Source organism: Alosa sapidissima, chromosome 17 (genome assembly GCF_018492685.1).
Source record: "Alosa sapidissima isolate fAloSap1 chromosome 17, fAloSap1.pri, whole genome shotgun sequence".
Lineage (NCBI taxonomy): Eukaryota > Metazoa > Chordata > Actinopteri > Clupeiformes > Clupeidae > Alosa > Alosa sapidissima.
The window spans coordinates 27,873,887-27,893,996 of NC_055973.1; the positions used below are offsets into that span (position 1 = coordinate 27,873,887).

At 42.0% G+C, this 20,110-nt stretch overlaps 1 protein-coding gene across 3 annotated transcripts; it reads right to left on the bottom strand.

Annotated features, from left to right (window-relative positions):
• Positions 1-297: 297 nt before the first annotated feature.
• Positions 298-17,539, bottom strand: abcd3a (ATP-binding cassette, sub-family D (ALD), member 3a). 3 transcript variants are annotated; one of them, XR_006024621.1, is made up of 24 exons: positions 17,375-17,538; positions 16,727-16,763; positions 16,445-16,546; positions 15,502-15,590; positions 11,995-12,064; positions 10,205-10,302; positions 9,742-9,865; positions 9,577-9,633; positions 9,341-9,483; positions 9,118-9,187; positions 8,885-8,954; positions 8,618-8,715; positions 7,916-8,007; positions 6,843-6,934; positions 6,676-6,748; positions 6,514-6,577; positions 4,122-4,199; positions 3,685-3,750; positions 3,451-3,540; positions 3,070-3,189; positions 2,650-2,754; positions 1,905-1,961; positions 568-1,440; positions 298-535 (listed from the first exon to the last, which is right to left on the bottom strand). XR_006024621.1 is itself a non-coding variant. In XM_042068205.1 (23 exons), exons 1-23 carry the CDS (start codon positions 17,482-17,484, stop codon positions 1,363-1,365), a joined length of 1,983 nt encoding a protein of 660 aa, XP_041924139.1. In that variant the 5' UTR covers positions 17,485-17,539; the 3' UTR covers positions 298-1,362. The 3 variants fall into 3 exon arrangements, 2 of the variants coding, with proteins under 2 accessions (XP_041924139.1, XP_041924138.1); XM_042068205.1 differs by lacking the exon at positions 11,995-12,064 and adding an exon at positions 15,299-15,368 and having other exon boundaries at positions 298-1,440; positions 17,375-17,539; XM_042068204.1 differs by having other exon boundaries at positions 298-1,440.
• Between the last annotated feature and the right edge of the window lie 2,571 nt (positions 17,540-20,110).

Here is a 20,110-nt window from a genome sequence, read left to right on the forward strand (position 1 = left end):
ATGACTCATTGTGGCTGACGATCAAATGATCAACCTGCCGTCTATATGTCCGCCCGCCTTTATGAGATTCATTAGAGCTTAATGTGCACTTGGGCATGCTTAGACCTGAGAAGCTGGAAATGCAATGATGACATTTGTCCCCTGACTGATGTGCTTTTGTGTGTGTGTGTGTGTGTGTGTGTGTGGGGGGGGGGGGTGGGGTAACTATTTGTATGGTTGAGGTGACATTTGTGCACAACACAACACATTTGTGTGCCACACACACACACACACTAAAAAAGGACAAACGTATCAAAATGGTCTTCCACATTTGTTTTTTAATGAAAATGCACAGGTCAGCTTACCGCAGGTCTATGCACCGTGTGAGTGCAGTGTTGTTAGGCTACTGTAGTCCTTCTCATATAAAAACTCACCGCTTCAACACAATGCAGCTTTTACAGTTCAAAAGTCACTTACAGTAATCTCAGAAAAAAGTCACAAATCAGAAACAAATAGGCATCAGGTGTATACTTACATTGTGTGTGGATATGAAAGGCTTTGACATATTAAGTTACACAACCAGTAAACCTTGCCGAGTACCTTTCTGGTTGTAGATCCAATTTTCAGTGTGTGATTGAGCATGTCTAACCCAAGTGAGCTAGTCAAAGCATCCCAAAGGTGCAAACCCCACCTGCATCTGAAGACAGGCTCAATAAAACACTTTAAAACACCTACAAGCAGTGAAAAAAGGTATCAAACTCAGGTTACATACATTTTCCAATGGCAGGAAGCACAGGTTTTGTTTCTCTCCCACAGTTTTATACTCTAAACCAACCATCAGGTAATACAATAAGTACTAAGGCCACTTAGTTTTTGCAGCTTGACTACACTAAGAATGGTTCATTCTAGTTAATGATAATAGGAAGCACTGTTAGTATGCCAGCCCATCACTGGTACATTTCATTTGTGCAAAGCTCCCTGCTCCCATGCAAGAGGCTACACAGGCTGACTCCTCAATGATTAGACATCATTTAGTTCACAACTATAGGGATACTAACACACACACACACAGACAGACAGACACAGACAGACACACAGATATATTTCATTAGGAATTAGACTGTCTTTTACAACAGAGTGGCAGTCCAGATCAGTGGACCTGACTACGATATATCACAAATTACTTACAATCAGAGACAAAAATAATAGGCTTCAATTATTAGACTATAACGGATCTATAAATACAGCTTAATCAAAAGGGACAAACAAAATTACAAACAGAATTGTTTAGATGTAGTGTATGACACTGTTTTTGTGTTGGGGGAGTTACTGGGTCTCTCCTCTACGTGAGCTTGAATAAGGGTGAGGGTGAGGAGCATCTCCTTAGGAACCAAACTCGATGGTGTCCGTAGTGATGGGTTTGAACTCGTAGCTGCCCCTGCCATCCATGTGAAGGTAGTACTGTAGGGGAGGGGATCAACAAAAGTGTGGCTGTTAAAGCTGCAGTTGGCAAGATATTTTTTATCATATTCACTGAAACCGACACTATGCTCCGACAGAACAACATAAAATCAGCCGGTTTTAGAAAAAACCCCGCAGCTCCACCTAGAGCCTGTTATTTGTTTTGCAAAAATCCACAGCTCCCGGTTCTTCTGGTCCAATCAGAGCAGGGCTGTGTAAGATCTGACTGAATCACAGTCTGGTGCAGTCTGGTGCGCATTGATGAGCACAAACTCGATGACAGGGTGCTCGGCAGTAGTGGGGGAAGGCCATGAGACTTGTAAACATTCAACATTTTGGCTAAGTCCCCTCAATCTGTCAGACTTGGCAACTGCAGCTTTAACACGACAAGAGGAACGAGCTGTACAGCGCTGACCGCTGGTGTTGGATTTCTCCCATTGGTGAGGAGGCCTTAGAATTCTTACCTCATGGTGCTTCCAGAGGGACTTCCTGTGAGACACGGTGAACAAGCTGATGCCCACCTGTCGGGGAAAGTGAGAAGGAGACGTGGACACAGAAAAACAATGAGAAACAAAGAAACAAAGACATCGCTGAGCGCTATTTACATAGTCATTACACGGCTTTAGAAATCAATGTGCCAGTATCTGAGTGAACAAGTCTAACTAAGAAAAGGGAAAAGGTGTAGCAGTTATGGGTATTGCCTCAGACTACAATTTGCCATATTGCACCTATGTATGTCATGACAGAATCATTACTAAGTAATCAATAATTAATAATAATAATTGAACGAAGTATGCTATCTGCCATTTCCACAAGGAGCTCTTTCTTTACCTCATCACTTTAAATCAGTGGGTTATTGTTATCATAATAATGCATTTATTTCATTCTGTAAGCATGGATCAGAAACACCCCAATTGGAAACCACACTGCGTGTTGATGCACGCCTGCTAAAGCAGCAGTCTTAAATTGTGTGGAGACAACAGGGCTCCTGATGGGAGAAGCGAGTCTGACACTCTGCTATGGAAGCAGTAAAACACTGTATCAGGTCACTTATTCCTCTAGGCCAGCAGTGAGCTCATCCCTTCGACATCACTAAAGAGAACAACCCCTATCAGTGAGAGTGTGGCTCAGAGGGAAAGGGGGGAGAGGGGGAGAGGGGGAGAGGGGGAGAGAGAGAGGGAAAGGGAGAGATGAAGAACGAGATCTTACTGTTCTACAGTGGCTGTAGATAAAGTCCTCCACATCAACGCTCACTGCACTGGTACACTCATCAAGAATGGCAAACTGAGGCTTATGGTAAAACAACCTGGCCATCTGTAATCGAGATGCATGCATGTATACACACACACACACACACACACACACACACAGTGAATTTAGAATTATGTGACAATTTTCAAAAACACTTTTCAGGTCAGGATATCAGACTAGGACATTATCGCCAAAGAGGTTTCATGCCAGAAAAAAGTATAATAAAAAGCAGTCTGTGTGTTACGCAACATGTGTCAACAGGCACCTTCCTTCCTAATAAGACAGCCCATAAACCAGGCTGTGCTACAATGAGGTCCAGATTCTGTGCAGATAGCCGCGTCTGGTCTAGGGAGCAGCTGCGATTGGACGGAGACTCACCGCCATCCTCTGCTTCTCTCCCCCGCTCAGAACGTCCATCCAGTCCTGCACCATGTCCCAGGAGCCCTCCCTGTCCAGGATGTGGCCCAGCTGGACATTGTCCAGGTACTCCTTCAGCACCTGCACAAACAAACACACACACACACACAGAAATATGTAAAAAAAACACACACACAGAAATATGTAAAAACACACACACACACACACACACACACAAAGACTGGTGTGACAACACTCAAAACATGATGCCGACATGCAAAATAGACAGAATGTACAAGTTTGTGGAAAACAAAACAAACAAAGACACCAGTTAGACAATATCATGTGTCAATATACTGTAGAATGTCCAAGCTAAGTGGTGCGTCTGGTGGGTTCCAGTACCTGATCAGAGATCCCTTTCCTCCTCTGGTCCTCGTGGGTGTCGGGGTAGATCACCTGGTCCCTGAGGGTGCCCAGCGTCATGTATGGCCTCTGACAACCACAAATTAGGCACCACAGATCATCACACCAGTCCATGGAACCCATTAGGACTATGCCAGTACAGCAGGACACTCGGAACTCACAAAACACTGAATGCTATTCATTGATAACGGTGGCATTGTGAAGGCAGCTCACCTGTGGGACATAGAACAGCTTCCCCCTCTCCGGTTTGGTCAAGCTGCCACCAAACAGAGGCCACAGCTAATGGACAGCGGAGCAAAATCCAAAGCCATTTTAGAGGTCAATACATACTAATAAATGACTGCCATTATGTAATAGCATGATTGTGTGAAGCCTACCAAAACAAAAAATAAACTACACCAAAACAACATAATGAATAAAGTTGGGTGGGTACAAGAGTCTAGAAATAAACACCCATTCCTGAGCATTAAATGATTTTAACCACATGATACTGAGGCTGACTGAGAGCCTGCTGCGTTTGTTTATTTGTTTGTTTTCTATCCGAATTGGGATGTGGAGACAACAGGGGCTTCAACCCTGCGTTTAGGACAGCTGCATGTGCAGACGGAACAGAGGTTTTCCAACACAGTGACCCCTCCCTGGCCACTCACCTCTCCCAAGACACGAAACAGGGAGCTTTTTCCACAGCCGTTGGGCCCGCACACCAAAACATTGGTGCCTGACTGAACCTTTTAGGGATAAAACACAGACACAGACACACAAAACTGTAACATCCACATCAGTTGTCTGCACTTTGAACTCAAACAGAATGCCCTTACACGGTGTGGTACAACCACTTCAGGACAAATTCAAGTTGAATGAACTCCTATACAAAATGAGACCATGTATCTGATTCTGAACCCTAGATGTACTTAAAGCTGCAGTTGGCAAGATTTTTTTGACCATATTCACTGAAACCGACACTATGCTCCGACAGAACAACATAAATCAGCCGGTTTTAGGAAAACAAATGCACTTCTACCTCCACCTAGAGCCTGTTATTTGTTTTGCAAAAATCCACAGCTCCCAGTTCTTATGGTCTAATCAGAGCAGGGCTGTGTGAGATCTGACCACAGTCACAGTCTCAATCACAGTCTGGTGCGCACTGACGAGTAGTGCTGCACGGTGTATCGATACTAAAAAGGTATCACGATGCCTTCACGCAAAAAACGATACGATTTCCGACATTTTTAGAATCGATACTTTATTAAAATTAACTCTGTATCTGCGTGAACTGCTGCTCTCACTGCTCCTTGCACGCATCTAGGCAAGTGGGCGTGTCAAGCAGGCAGCTCTGAGTGAGTGAGTGCGCAGCCAACGTCAACATACAGTAGTTCTTTGCCGACCGTCCTCGGCCTTGTGGATAAAACAAAAGGTGAAGTGAAATCTGCAACTATTTTGGATACATCGCGAATAGTGAAGGCAAGCCATCAGGTACACAGAGGCCCGTTTGTGAAATATGTTTCAAAGTCATTTAAAAGCAGTAGGCTACGCATGGAACTTGGCTAAACACCTCGCAGACATATCCCAACATTTTTGTTCAAAGAACGACAGGTTAACGAATATGCTATAGAAAACACGACTACATGGGTTAGTGCCAAGTTCTTCTCTTCTGTTTTAGTCTAGCCTAAGTGAAACTAGTATGGTTCTCTGGGATAAAGCGAACCTTCCTTCATCAATGAATTTTGACGACACATAATGAGCTGTAATCATTTTGATGAGACATAACGAGCTGTAATCATAGGGTGCTAACGTGATGAAAGCGGAATGTTCACGCCAGAATAACATTACCATAACTTGTAAACAATCTATTTCATGTTCGGTCAGTACTACTGGTAATATTTGTCATGGCATGTAGACTGCAATTTGTTCAATAAGTATTGCCCAGATGTAGGATAGGCTACCCGAAATGCGCTAATTAAAGCCCACAGCATATAATACCACCAAAGCGTGTTGAGTCCTAATAATAATAGCGGCTTATTGTTATGTGGTAGCAAATCATGTTATCAAAGAAATAGACGTAGGCTAAGGTAGGAATGCACACAGACATATTGCAACAGGTAATGGTGTAGGTCTATCTGACGAAGACCTGAGTGGTTGGAATGTCGTACTTGTACACTGGGCGCAAAGAAGACTATCCTCACATTTTTCCCTTTGCAACTGTCAAAGAAATCCCATGAACACGGGAAGGCCTAGGGAAGCCTATACTGTACATCAGATGGCCTAAAGATTAGGCCCCTCTGCATAGCATTCAGTGATTTGCATGCAGTAATTTCAACACTGACCTTGATCTAGCCTAGTTTGGCTATTTAAAGCTACTTTATTGGCAAAACACAACACAATGTAAATTAACTATAATAAAAAATAAAGGACTTAATCACACAAAGTATGCCTACTATTTTACTGACTATAAAAATAATAATTATGTAGGAAGTTTAGAACCCAGAATTGACCTGGGCACCGAATTCAACACAAATGACTCAATACACTCGGATCAGGTACGAGTCCTTTCTTTTCCAGATATCTTAGGATTTCGCCGTAGTATCGTTTCAGTATCGAGCATTGTGATATTTATGGCAAGTATCGTATCGAAGTCATAATTTTGGTATCGTGACAACACTACTGACGAGCACAAACCTCGATGAGAGGGTGCTCAGTGGTAGTGGGGGAGGGGCATGTGAGTGTAAACATTCAACATTTTGGCTAAGTCCCCTCAATCTGTCAGACTTGTCAACTGCAGCTTTAATTATTCAGGTTATTCAGAGCAGTGGTATTTCTGACCATTCTAGTGCCGGTGAAGGTGAATTGGCTATGCCTAGATTCCCCCTGATTCAGAGGCAACTTGTCTATTGAAACACTTTTGTATCCTTTGTCAAAAACAGTTTAAGTCTCCTGGAAGCGCTCTGAGCCCCCTTTGCGTCGCACTTCTGTATCCTTGTTGCTCGCTAAGGCTCTGCACAGGAGTGCAACAGTGAGTGAAGACAAGCAGGTGCTAGGCCATACCTCAAAGTTCAGGTCCTTGATGAGCATATCTCCATTAGGTGTCACTAAAGGAGTATGATCAAACCTGCAAAGACACAATCCTGCTCAGTGCTGTTTGATAGGCGTTGATGGTTAAGTATTATAGTGTGAAGAACTAACAGCTAAGTTTCCATATGTTCATACTTGATGATGTTGTCGATGTTGATGATTCGGCCACTTCCAGGAATGAGTTTAGGCTTTTCCATGGCTTCTGTGTCTAAACATAAATAAAGACAATAATTCTTAATAAACCACTGACAATGACGACAACAACAACAACAACAACTTGTGAAGCTGCTTTCACTATTTACCTTTCTCCACATGGCTCACCATTGTGCGTTCGTACCGCCCAGAGTTCAGGTCTTTCAAAACCTTAATGAGTTCTGTGATGCGGGCGGTGAACCTGATGTGGCAGAAACAGAAGTGCATCATGGTTAACATCCCAGTGTCAGGCAATGAAGGACACTGTGACGGACCTAATGACCGTTAAGAACTGTTCAGACCATTCGGACCCGTTCTGGACGATTGCTAGATAAATGGAAAAATGAAGGAATGGGAGGATAAATGGACGAATTATAAGACTGATGAGAGATTGTTGGATGGACCCAACTCTTCCGAGAGAACCTCCTCTCCTAATACATCTAACAACCCCACTCACCCCCTTCTACCCCCTTCTACCTCCTTCTCATTCTACCACCACCTCCTTTGACACTTTGTTAAACTTCTGCAATCTGATCCTCTAGTTGTAGCATTTATTGCTACCAAATGTCTCCTTTGCAAAGTAGCTTTGAATGTTATTCCTCATTTTGATACGTCACTTTGGATAAGAGCGCCTGCTAAATGAATCATGCAAATGGGTTAGCAAACTTCTATGTGGATCAGCAGATATGTCAAGAATTGGTTAGATGGATAGATAGATAGGTGGGTGTGTGGACAGTGAGAAAATAAATGGGTATGTGCACCACCAGCGGGCAGCTAGATGAATGGGTGGATTGATGGACAGGTCTGCTTGCAAGATGGATCACTGTGCCGCCCTCATTCCTCTGTAATGTCAACTGGTGATGGTTTTCCTGTTGGTATCTGTGTAATGTGATGTATATGTGCTGTATGTGTGCTGTTGTGATATATGTGCTGTTTGTGTGCTGTTGTGATATATGTGGGTGGGGTATGTGGTGGCAGGGTGGTGGGTGGTGGGTGAAGAACCGTGACACTGTGTATCTATGTATTTCATGTCTGTGAGGCTTGTATGGTATGTGAAAACAAATGAACTAATAATTAAACTAAAAAATAAACTAAACTAAAAAAAAAAAAGATTAAATGAAAAAAAAAAGAATGGGAATCATTCGGAGCAGAGCCAGCGTGGAGAGGGGTTTGAGTGACTCACCCCGAGAGTCTGGACATCTCACGACCTGCCAACACAATCCTGCCCAGAGCCTGGGACATGCGCAGCAGCATACGCCCGCTCTGGTAGTAGTCCTGTAGGAGAAATCACACAGGGCTAAGAGGGCTTTCACAGGGCTGAGAGGGCTTTCACAGGGACAGCAGTCCTGTGTCAAGAGTTTTGAGCACATATTGTAGACAGAAACAGTGGAAATTTAACACGTCTTAAAACAGCCTCAATATACTGTATATGTGTATTCAATACAGTTCTCCTTCTGTTCTGTTCTACTGTTCATGCATAGATGTGTGTTTCATGAGGGATTTATAAGATACATCTATTAATGGGAATATGCAGCCAGATAACCAGTTGTGTGGCTCCTACAATGAGTGTAGAGTCATTAGGCTCACATTCCATGGAAAACTACTTCCTGACAGGAAGGCAACACGAGTACGTAACTTAAGGGTTCCGTTCGCTCTGTGTCTTCTGCAACAAATAGCTTCCACTATTATCAATGAAACCGGCTACAATCAGACGTGATAGCGCCACGTAGGTTTAGAAAAAAATTAGACCAGTGTTCTAGAACTATTTTTACGCTGTGTTGAGCGGAGCACTTCAGTTCCGGCCCCGGTGTAGCCTGGGCCTGAGCCCCTCTTGGAGGGCATTGGCATTTCTGAAGCCCCTGATGTCTCTGGGTGCTGTTCTCACCTCCAGCAGCTCGGAGTGGGTGCTGTTTAGGTGGCGTGGGTGGGACAGGGTCAGGAAGGGCCGGCTTACCACGAGGTAGCCCACCACCGTGGCAAAGTCTGTGAGAAGAGACAAGTGAGAGACACGTCAACGCCATCCTCACGTGGAAATGACATGAATGTGCCTATCAGCCGTGAGCAGTATCTGTATATCTGTTTAGGAAGGGTGCTCATGTAAATGCCACATCTTTTCACACAAGCCTCCATGGCAACAGCAGCCTTTACTCACATTTGGCAATGATGCTATCCACAAAGCCCATCGAGAAACGGAAGAAAATGAAATTGTGCAAATGATTGACCTGTGGAGCAAGAAAATGGATGCGTCATCTCTAAAGAATGGCATGTCTTGAATGTGTGGAAAATACATCTGCAAATTGTGTTGAAGTGATGTCCAACCTCTGATTCCATAATACAATGAATAGTTAGCACTACCCATTCACAACCAAGGACTCTTTTGCTTACCAGTTTCTGGAAGGTTGAGTAGATAGTCGCTTTCTCCCTAATATTTCCATTGTAAAACGCAATCTCCTCACTGTGGACAACAAATACCAAACATATTAAAACAGCAAAGAACTCCTCACTAAGTATTACCCAACAGGTACTATGTACAGTGCTAGCAAGCCATCCACCTTGAGGTCCTGAAGAACACGTAGCACTAGATATAGAACACTGCTTTATTCCTTACCTGTTGGTGATCAGGCGTGAGTTGACGTAGCGGTACTCGCCCTCAAAACGCTGCTCCGTCATGGTCATCCTGCCAATGGGCCGTCTCAGCCTCGTCAGGAATAGACCTGACACCAACAGGTACGCCAACATGCTTGCTGGGCCCTGCACTCAGAGATTACATCACTTCCTGTCAATGTGTTACAGAAATGGCTAGTTACATTTTAGCATGGAACACAGAAATTCAGTTCAGATTACCTGTGCTCCAATGGCACTTGTGAGCTTGAAGATGTACAAGCCGATGTCCAGGAGGGGCTGTAGGGAAAAAAGTAAACAACATTTCAGTTCCTAAATACTTTATTTTGTAAGTTGAAGATGTCAGTCGTTTTGGTGACTCTGTTTTGACTTTGTCCATGTGTTTACCTTGCTCAGATTGGAGTAGAGCTCCGCCACACTGTTGCAGAATTTCTCAACATCCTGAGTCAAAAGCTGGTCAGCATTTGCGATGCGGTTGTCCAGATTGCCCATTTTATAGTAAGTGTACCCTCTGAAATGTATACAGGTAATTCAATATTACTAAAACTATATTACAAATGCATGTCTACATTGTATCAAACTGTATTACACTACAGATGCATTCTCACTATGGCCTGTAACTTTCAATCACAGCATCCAGAAATGCAGCAATTCAATGTCAGCCTATTCTATATTCTATGTTATGGGACTGTTGAAAGTCCTGTATAGCCAAGGAATTCCTCTAATCTTTTGAAAGTACAGGGAATGTATTGCCAAAGAGGGAAGATTAGCTAAGTGTTTTGCAAGTGTTACGCAGTGATGTGCTGGTGTGGAGGGTGTGGGACTACCACTCCCGCCCTGGCAGTCTTACTTCAGGTACTCATCGTAGAGATGCTTGGTCAGGCGCACACGGAAGCACAGCTTCAGCTCATTCAGGCCCAGCTTCAAAAAGTTATTCACTAACGCAATCTGTGGAGAGCAGGAACAACCAGTCACATGCCTTCCATTATTTCAAAAACCCCAGACAGCAGACCTTGCTCTACCTGTCAGTCCGATTTACACAAACATTTCGGCTCACACATTCTCTATTATTTACTGAATGACATACTGTGTAAGGAGGGCAAGATTTCAGCAATTCATACACAATTCAATAAGTAGGGCTACTGACAGTACTGATGTTGACATTGTCAGCTATGTTACAGCATATTAGTCAACAATAAGAATATGTTAAGTTAATATAATGAAGACATTAACAAGACATAGGACATTATGAAGACTAGGGCTGGGATAAACGATTATTTTCTAAACGATTAATCTAGCGATTATTTTTTCAATGCATCGATTAATTTTTTCAGTCTGATTCGATTTCGATTCGATTATCTCCCCATTAATTCACTAATAGCAACTTATACATGTTTATTTACACATCTGAATGAAAAAAACATGAATTCTTTAACATTGCAATATATGTTTATTGCTCTTAAGATTCCAAAATAAAAGACTATACAAGTGCAAAGTAATGCATTCTTAGTCAGAGGTAGCCTTCAATAAAGTTCAGTAGTGTATGTCTAATTGAGTGCCTGTCATTTTAAGATGTTCGTGTGGGAATCCTTGCAATTAACATTAACACAGTTAAAAGGCTGCTGATGTGTGGATGCATTTCATAACGTAGTTAGTTCAAATAACGGTTCGTACTTCTCCTTTGGACAAGCACTTTAGAGTCAATAAAATGAGCCCTGCATGATTAACGAATAAGCAGCTGCAAGTAAGCATCCTAAACTTGACACCCAAACAGTATTCTAACGTTAGCTTTGAGATACTGCTTGATTGCATACTGTAACTTAACTTAGTTTAGTCTCCTCAATGAACTATGTTGTGATAAGACCTTAGCAGAGTTTACTTTAATTCAGCAGTTTTAATGCTGCAAATTTGCGCAGCATGGTCACGATGCTAAGCGGATTTAATAGCAATTTAGCCCACTGTGTTCTATGCAGTGCTTCTATGTGGCAACAACAATCCTTCAACAATCGTGAATATTTTGTTAAATGCACATGCAGAGGAGCAGCGGGCTCGTTACGAGAGAGAGCGGGCGGGGCGGGGCGAGGAAAGGCTGTGTGAGTAAAAAGTGCAGCTCAATGAAATTATTTTATCTTATCTTTAAATTAAATAGTAGGCCTACAATATAGAACATCAATGTGTGGTGCCCAGCCACAGATTAGTAGCCTGGCGGGCCATCCTATATCATTGAAATGTATACAGACTGATCAAATTAATTTGCCACCGCTAGGGTGCGTCTAGATTTCTAGGCTAACAGATTAGTCAACGTATGGAAAACACTGAAGGTGTAAAATTAAAAATATTTAGCAGCACACGTTATGCTTGACGAATTGACGCTCATATTTTGCGTCGACGTCATCGATTACGTTGACGCGTTGTCCCAGCCCTAATGAAGACATTAACGTGATTATTGTATGAAATTAATTGTTATACAAGACTATAGACATATAACTCATCAGAGCTCCTCTGGTGCTAAAATCCAAATCACTACAATTTGTGATAAAAACTGATCTGAATACAGTTTCCATAGAGTCTCTATATCAATGGGTGTCCACTGTGACGGGTCATGTTGAGAACTTCTGAGAAAAAAATAGGCACACTTACAGCCGGCATGAATTTGACAAAGCTCAGCAAGTACTTCTTGAAACCGTTTGTGGAGCGACCAATAATTGCACTGCAAACCACAACATGCACACACACACACACACACACACACACCACAGAAAAAAAAACATAAGTGCAGGACACTGGTCAGTCAACATGTGAAACGAAAGCAGAACTAAGCTCCACACTAGTGGACTTCTCCAGGGGTGTTCAAGACGTGCACAAATACATTATATGCACCGGACGCAATACGTTTGCACTTGGACTTGGCAGAGGAGGTCTGAACTAGTTAATGATGATACAACTAGGGCTGCAGCTATCGATTCTTTTTGTAATCGATTAATCTAGCACTTTATCGATCGATTAATCGGATATTTTTTTTTTGCATTTTTAAACAACCAAAACAAATAATGCATAACGAAAATGACATGGCTGTAAAATGATCAAGCAATTGGCACAGAGGTATTTATTCTAACTCCAACATCAGGCTACGAAACTAAGCCCATTTATTGCAATTTACCCATTTAGTGTTTATAAGTGCCAGTGCCAACAATTCAATAATGTTCAAAATGCTCTCTGTAAAATTGCAGCCTCTTGTGCATGACTTAGCTGGGCGAACAAAGCTGTCCATACTATGTTGTGAAGTGCTGGGAGGGAGAAGAGGGAAAGCAATTTAATGTATTAATATGCACAAGTTTCATGCTGTAATCTAGACCTGACATCAAAGTAAATAGGCCTATCTGTTTTATGTAGATTTCTACACCACAAACATCAAAGCTAAACATTATATCACGACATCGCTACAAATACAGTATGTGATTAAAATCAGCCAACATCAATGTAGCTAGGCTATAGGCTACGTAGATAGCTAGATAGAGATGGCCTATTTTATTGACGCTTGGTGAAACAGCATGGAGTGGATGTTTTCGGTTCAGATGCTTGTTCTTTTTGAGTATGTAATGATCCCAAAACTACTTAAACTTCAGACATTCTCTGCCATTTATGGACATCTTGACTCCGCCATCGCGCCAGCTAAATTCCGAATGTATCACGATTCACGCGCTAGTGGTGTGCTTCCTGAACAACGGTCCGTGTGGAACAATCAGATCCCTGCGCATATAGTGCGCGTCATAGGAATTTAACGAGGCTTCGAGGCAGGGTTTTTGCCTCGAGTAATTTTTGTAATCGAGTTATTCGAGTAACTCGATGAATCGTTTCAGCCCTAGATACAAAATATGAGTTATCAAGATTATTGGCTGTAAAAGTCAGGGGGTGAGTAACCATGTTCATAGAGAGTCATAACATGTGTTGAGGATCCCTGATCTAGAACTGGTGAAGCAGAGGAGAGAGAATTGGCCCTACTACTGGTACTAGTAGTCCACAGGCAAGACCAGATATCAGTACCAACCAAGGTGGCAACATTGTTGTTGATACACCAACAGAAGCAAAATAACCTTTCTATTTGAGCAGCTGTTTTTTTGTTTTTCTTTGGATCGATGAATTCATCTTGAGGTAATCTTAACTCCACAAAGAGGAATATTAGATCAACCTGTCATAAATAAATCAACCACCTAAACTATAGTTTCTAAAAGCCTGGATCCTCAACATGTGATTGAAAATGAATTAACACATGTTCCATCTTCCTACATACTTTGGCGCACCTGTACCTGTAAATAGTCCTATGCTGTATAGCATAATAATTTAGCTGCCATCACATAATAATGTCTCTCACACATGATGGAGGGTTACAAAAATCACTACTAGACTCTGCTACCTCTGGTGGTACTGATAAGTGTTTTTTGTTTTGTTTTTGGGCTCATGGACTGTAGTCTTTAGATTTTACAACCACAAGAGAGGGGCAGTCTGACACATTTTGGCTCTCAAGGAATATGGATATGTAGGTGTTAAAGACAGTCTGTTGTGCTTGATAGAGCTCAACTTATCATAGATGCTAGTGAAACACAGGTTCACTTCAGACATGCCTGCGGTGGGTCTAGGCAATAAAGTGTCCCAGTGACTTCCGTTTTACTTCTGCTACAAGGGACCTAGCTTTCAAAAAAATATGAATGGGAGTTAATGGAGATAACAATTATTTTTTGGTCCAGTTTGAATTGTGCCACGAATTTCACATATGATGTGTGTGAACTTTTATTTTTAGAAGATATTTTTTCACGTCAAGAAAGTACTGTTGTTCGATAGACTTCAAAAGTTATGTTGGTTTTGTGCGAATCCGCTCAGTGGACTACATCTCTCGTCTCGAACGATGTAGGCTACGTCACCAACGTAATGAAACGATAAGATTAGCTGTTATGCTAGTTAACGGTTGCATCTTGCTGCCTGCTATGTCATTTAACAGTATCTAATGTACAGTCTATGGACAAATACAACTTACCTGATGTGTTTAATCCTCTGACTCATGGTATTTGCATCGGCAAGGAAAGCCCAATTAAGACCTGTTGCTGGTATGCTTGTACAATCTAGTGTGGCTGTGAATGAGCTAACGTCACTAGCGCGACTGATGGGTTTGTAGAACTAGTCGTTGGAATTACGATCTTTCACAATGTTGTAATTCAATAGTTACGACACAAACTGCAAATGTCTTTACATGAAAAATTGTCTTTAAAATTGACAAACATCATATGGGTAATTCAAGGCACAAGTCAACCGGGACCAGAAAATCATTTCTTTTTCGCCATAGACTGGCGTTCAAATTTTTTTGAAAGATAGGTCCAATAGACCTCTCCAGAATAAGTCCCGCCTCCTAACTTCCATATCCATCCAACCTTTGGTCGTCAAATGTCTATGGGAAATAACATGGCGTTTTGAAAGATCGTACCTGTCAAACTTTGTAGGTGACAAAGTAGAAAAAGCTGCTGGGCAGATTGGCCTACACACTTCTGCCATCTAGTTTCCACTGGATTTTTTGATTTTCGGTGCTGTTTAAGTAGTACAGTCTATAATATACTATTTAAACGGCACCGACAATCAAAAAATCCAGTGGAAACTAGATGGCAGAAGTGTGTAAGCCAATCTGCCCACCAGCTTTTTCTACTTCGCTACCTACAGATGTTTTACCGGTATGATATTTCGAAACGCCATGTTATTTCCCATAGACAATCGACGCCAGGAAGTTGGATGGATACGGAAGTTACGGAGGCGGGACTTATTCTGGAGAGGTCTATGGAGGCAAATGGAAGTGGCGTCACTGGGACACTCAATGGAGTTGAGAGAACCAACAGCACAGGCATATTAGTTACACTGGTCTCTCACTGTGGTTAACATCACACACTTGCAAAACAATTACCCCTGGTATGACAGCCACGTAGGAATAAAAGTGCTTCTTGAATAGATTGATATCTCTGCTTATGATTCCACTGTAGAAGATTAGAATGCAACAAATCAACATGGAGAGAATACTAAATGCTCCGACCCCCAACACCGCAAACACCAAACACGCTGAGACAGAATATCAATTTTGCAGAGGGGAGAGGTGCTCCTGAGTCCAACCTTTCAATCAAGGTGCCGTTCTCGATCATCCACACGTCAAAATAGGTTCGTGCCACCAGCATTGCTGCAATTAGTATCAAATATCCGGTCTGTGAAAACATAAACTGAGATTAGAAACCATGACCACTAATGGACTACATTGCAGGACAGTGCATTAAAAAAAAATAATAGAAAGTATATGTGACAAGGGCAACTCAATATACTATTGCTGAGAAAAGAGACATTGTGACATACTATACTGATAAGCTACAGTGAGAGGCGAGATAAAGCTTTATCATTGACTAATCTCACCAACTCATTGCAATTTAGGGTTATCAATATAAAGGCAGGCTGAGAACTCTAGAAAACATTATAGCTTCCTATACAAAACATTATAGCTTCCCATACAAAACATTATATCTTTACCATACAATACACTGGAGTGCTAAATTATATGTATTTTAACTGTGTTACAGTGTAAACATTATGTAAATCTTACACGGACGCTGACTTTGCATTAGTCAGATAAGAAAAAGTCTGCAAGGTGATGCAATGAGCATACTATGAACTCACAACAATAGGTCAAGGCCAAATGACACATTAATTACGTCAAGGTCAACATGGATAGTTGTGTCAAATAGGGGGGCAAGCATGGTTTGAGGAGGTTTTGACCCAACACTTGAACAACTTGAATATGAAATGATCTTAATTTAAATTAATTTATGTTTGTCACTGTTATGTAAATGTACTCTAGGATTTTAGAGAATATACATCTGCCAGATTTAAATTCTTTGTTACCCTATTGTGTCAACTTAAGAATGTAATTCAGCAAATGTAGGTAGAGTAACTTGTATGTAGACTATCTTCTCTTCTACAACACTGTTAAATCAAGACAGTGACTGGGACTTTAAATTGCTGCACTAATCACTTATGATGCAACTGAGACTGGAAGGGTGATGCCCACCTCTTTGCAGAAAAATCGAGGCACCATGATCCGGAGGAGGCGGCAGATGCGTAGGAAGAACAGCTTGTCCACAGCAGCCCGGTCTTTTTTGGCCTCTTTCTGCTGCAGAAGAGATGGGATATTACAGTTGGCCATTAAAGCGATGTTGCCAAACTCAAATCAATTCAGAATGTTATGGCCTATTTAGGTCTACTATTTATCAAACTTTAAATAAAAACAATACAGACCGTAACAATTATTGTACACAAGAAAGATTCATGTTATAATATGCTAGTCACTTACCTCATTGCTCAGTACTAGTTCTGCACCCCCTTTTTTTCTGTAAATTCAAGACAGATTATATTGACATTATTATTATATCCTTGAATGTGCAAATGACTTCTTTTAGGTTACGCATTTCATGTATGAACACGTTGCTGTCTGGAGAAGTTACTTGAGTAACCTCTAACTTTTTAGAGTATTGTAAGGTTGCTAGTGTACACCAAAAACATCATAAAGTTTGTTAGCTACTTTCAACAAAGTTATGGAAAACATAAGTGCGATTAGCGTGTTTCCCGAGGGCATAAAAGACCTCATTGTTAAGTTAGCTAACATCAATGTAATTGACCATTGAGAAAAATAATCAAGGACATGAATTTTCTAGTTACAATTCTATAACACTGTGCCAAAAAATAAACATTAACGATACACTGGGTATACGATGTACTTTCCCGTCTACATCCATACAATACCAGCATTCCTACACTTTGACAGTTCTGAAACTGTCAATTCTGGTTGGGGAACCGCTTTCTAGCAACTGAGCTAGAGACACACTGCTAATGTTAGCCGGCTAGCTAGCCCAGTGGTATGACACCCTTATCCTTGCGCTTGATCAGTACCAGTTTCACTATGCTACTTCAACTTTTCCACTCCTACTGCGCAGGGACATACCCGTTCGGTTTCTTTGCCCTTTTCCTTTGTTTGATGAGGTACAAAACTAGAAGCACACCGCCGGCTATAGAGGAGTTCCTCGCAGTCAGATATTTACTGACGGCCGCCATGTTTCCTAGTGCGAGCCGGAGCCGGTCAGAGAACAGCAATGGGCATGCCGGGTAGTTTGGGTGGGGAGAGACCACAGGCTTATCGTGCGTGAAAGACGCCCCACGCACAAGGGAACAACGACCGGGATGCGCGTTCCGCCCTTAACTAAATAACTAACCAATATAAAAGAGAAAAAAGTCAATACTGCACTCTATACTCTCAATCACAGTACTACATACAGGTGCTGGTTATATAATTAGAATATCATCAAAAAGTTGATTAATGTCAGTAATTCCGTTCAAAAAGTGAAACTTTTTCATTCATTACAGACTGTTATAATTCAAATGTTTATTTCTTTTAATTTTGATGATTATAACTGACAACTAATGAAAATCCCAAATTCAGTATCGCAGAAAATGTGAATATTACTTAAGACCAATACAAAAAAGTTTTAGAAATGTTGGCCATGTGAAAAGTATGAACATGAAAAGTATGAGCATGTACAGCACTCCATTAGTTGGGGCTCCTTTTGCCTGAATTACTGTGGAAACTTTATGGACGTGGATTCTGTGCCTCTCCTCTCTTCCTCAAGACTCTGGGACCTTGATTTCCAAAGAAAATGCAAAATTTACTTTAATCAGAGAACGTAACTTTGAACCACTCAGCAGCAGTCCAGTCCTTTTTGTCTTTAGCCCATGCAGGTGAGATGCTTCTGACACTGTCTCTTGTTCAAGAGTGGCTTGATACAAGGAATGCGACAGCTGAAACCCATGTCTTGCATACGTCTGTGCGTGGTGGTTCTTGAAGCACTGACTTCAGCTGCAGTCCACTCTTTGTGAATCGGTGGGTGCGGTTATCCCTATTGCTTGTACACTTTTTTTCTACCTCATCTTTTCCTTCCCTTCGCCTCTCTAATAATGTGCTTGGACACAGAGCTCTGTGAACAGCCAGCCTCTTTAGCAATGACCTTTTGTGTCTTGCCCTCTTTGTGCAAGGTGTCACTGGTCATCTTTTGGACAACTGTCAAGTCAGCAGTCTTCCCCATGATTGTGTAGCCTACAGAAGTACTATGATGAATGTGAGTAAAGCCCTCCCTGATGAACTTAATGCTTTTTATGCTCGCTTTGACATGAAAAACACAGACTTGATCTTGCACTAGCTGCAGCATGTGAAGCAAATGAGGATGCACCTTTCTGTGTCTCTGAGGTCGATGTGAGCAATGCCTTTAGGAGGGTTAATTGTAGAAAATCTGCTGGACCGGATGGAATTTCTAACAGGGTTTTGAAATCCTGCGCTGCTCAGTTAGCTCCTGTGTTCACTTATATCTTCAACACATCATTGGCTCAAGAGATAGTTCCTACTTGCCTCCAGCAGTCTGTTATTGTTCCAGTACCGAAAAACAAAAGTCCATCATGTCTGAATGACTACCGCCCAGTAGCCCTGACGTCTACAGTGATGAAGTGTTTAAAACATTATCTGCTCATCCCTCCCTGCCTCCTTCCACCCCCTCCAATTTGCTTATAGAGCCAACAGGTCTACAGAGGATGCCATCTCAAACCTCATGCACACCACCTTAACTCACCTGGAGGAGGGGAATGGGAATTATGTGAGGATGCTGTTCATTGACTTTAGTTCAGCATTCAACACGATAGTACCTCTCACCTTGGTCACAAAGATGAAGGCCTTAGGACTGGACACCACCCTGTGTCACTGGATATTTGACTTCCTCACCAACCGTTCACAAGTGGTTAGTGGGGGGTCTGACACTGCTGTACAACATCTACACACATGACTGCAAAGCCAACAGTAGTCATACCTCCATCATCAAGTTTGCAGATGACACAGTGATCTTGGGCCTGATTAGTAACAACAATGAACAGCTCTACTTGGATCAGGTTGATGAGGTGGCACAGTGGTGTCAATCTAACATCTTGACACTGAATATCAATAAAACCAAGGAAATGGTAGTGGATTACAGAAGGAAGCAGCAGAACTACTTACACCCCACTAATGATCAGCGGGCAACCTGTAGAGAGAGTCACAAGTTTTAAATGTGTCCACATTACTGAAGACTTAACATGGACTGTTAACACTCAATATGTTCTGAAGAAGTCCAGACAACGACTCTACTTCCTTCGTCAGCTAAGGAAATTCAAAGTTTCTACATCCATCATGAAGGCCTTCTACACTTCAGCGGTTGAGAGTGTTCTAACTGGTAGCATCATCACCTGGTATGGGAACTCCACAGTTAGAAATTGTAGTACTCTGCAGAGAGTAGTGCGCTCATCTGAACGTACTATAAGAACTCAACTCCCTGCTCTACAAGATATCTATTCCAGAAGAGTACTCCTAAGAGCCCAAAAGATTCTGAAGGACTTTTCTCATCCTAACAATGGATTATTCCTACCGCTGAAATCAAGAAGACGCCTATGTAGTCACAAAGCCAGAACTGAGAGACTCAGGAGAAGTTTTTATCACCAGGCCATCCGAACTCTGAACTCACACTATACTGACTTTGCACACATTCACTCCTCAGCACTCTCAAACCTTTCCCAACTCTGAATTCACACTATACTGAATTTGCACTCATTCACTCCTCAGCACTGATGACCACTCCCCCCCACACACACACCTACATGACTTTTA

Bases quoted from the DNA above. Each gene is read 5' to 3' on its own strand.
- abcd3a (XM_042068205.1), bottom strand. From the start codon at position 17,484: ATGGCGGCCGTCAGTAAATATCTGACTGCGAGGAACTCCTCTATAGCC. The intron at 16,764-17,374 runs GTATGTCCCTGC...TTGAATTTACAG, and splicing joins AGGGCAAAGAAACCGAACGG to AAAAAAAGGGGGTGCAGAAC. The intron at 9,484-9,576 runs GTAATCTGAACT...CTCTGAGTGCAG, and splicing joins CAAGTGCCATTGGAGCACAG to GGCCCAGCAAGCATGTTGGC.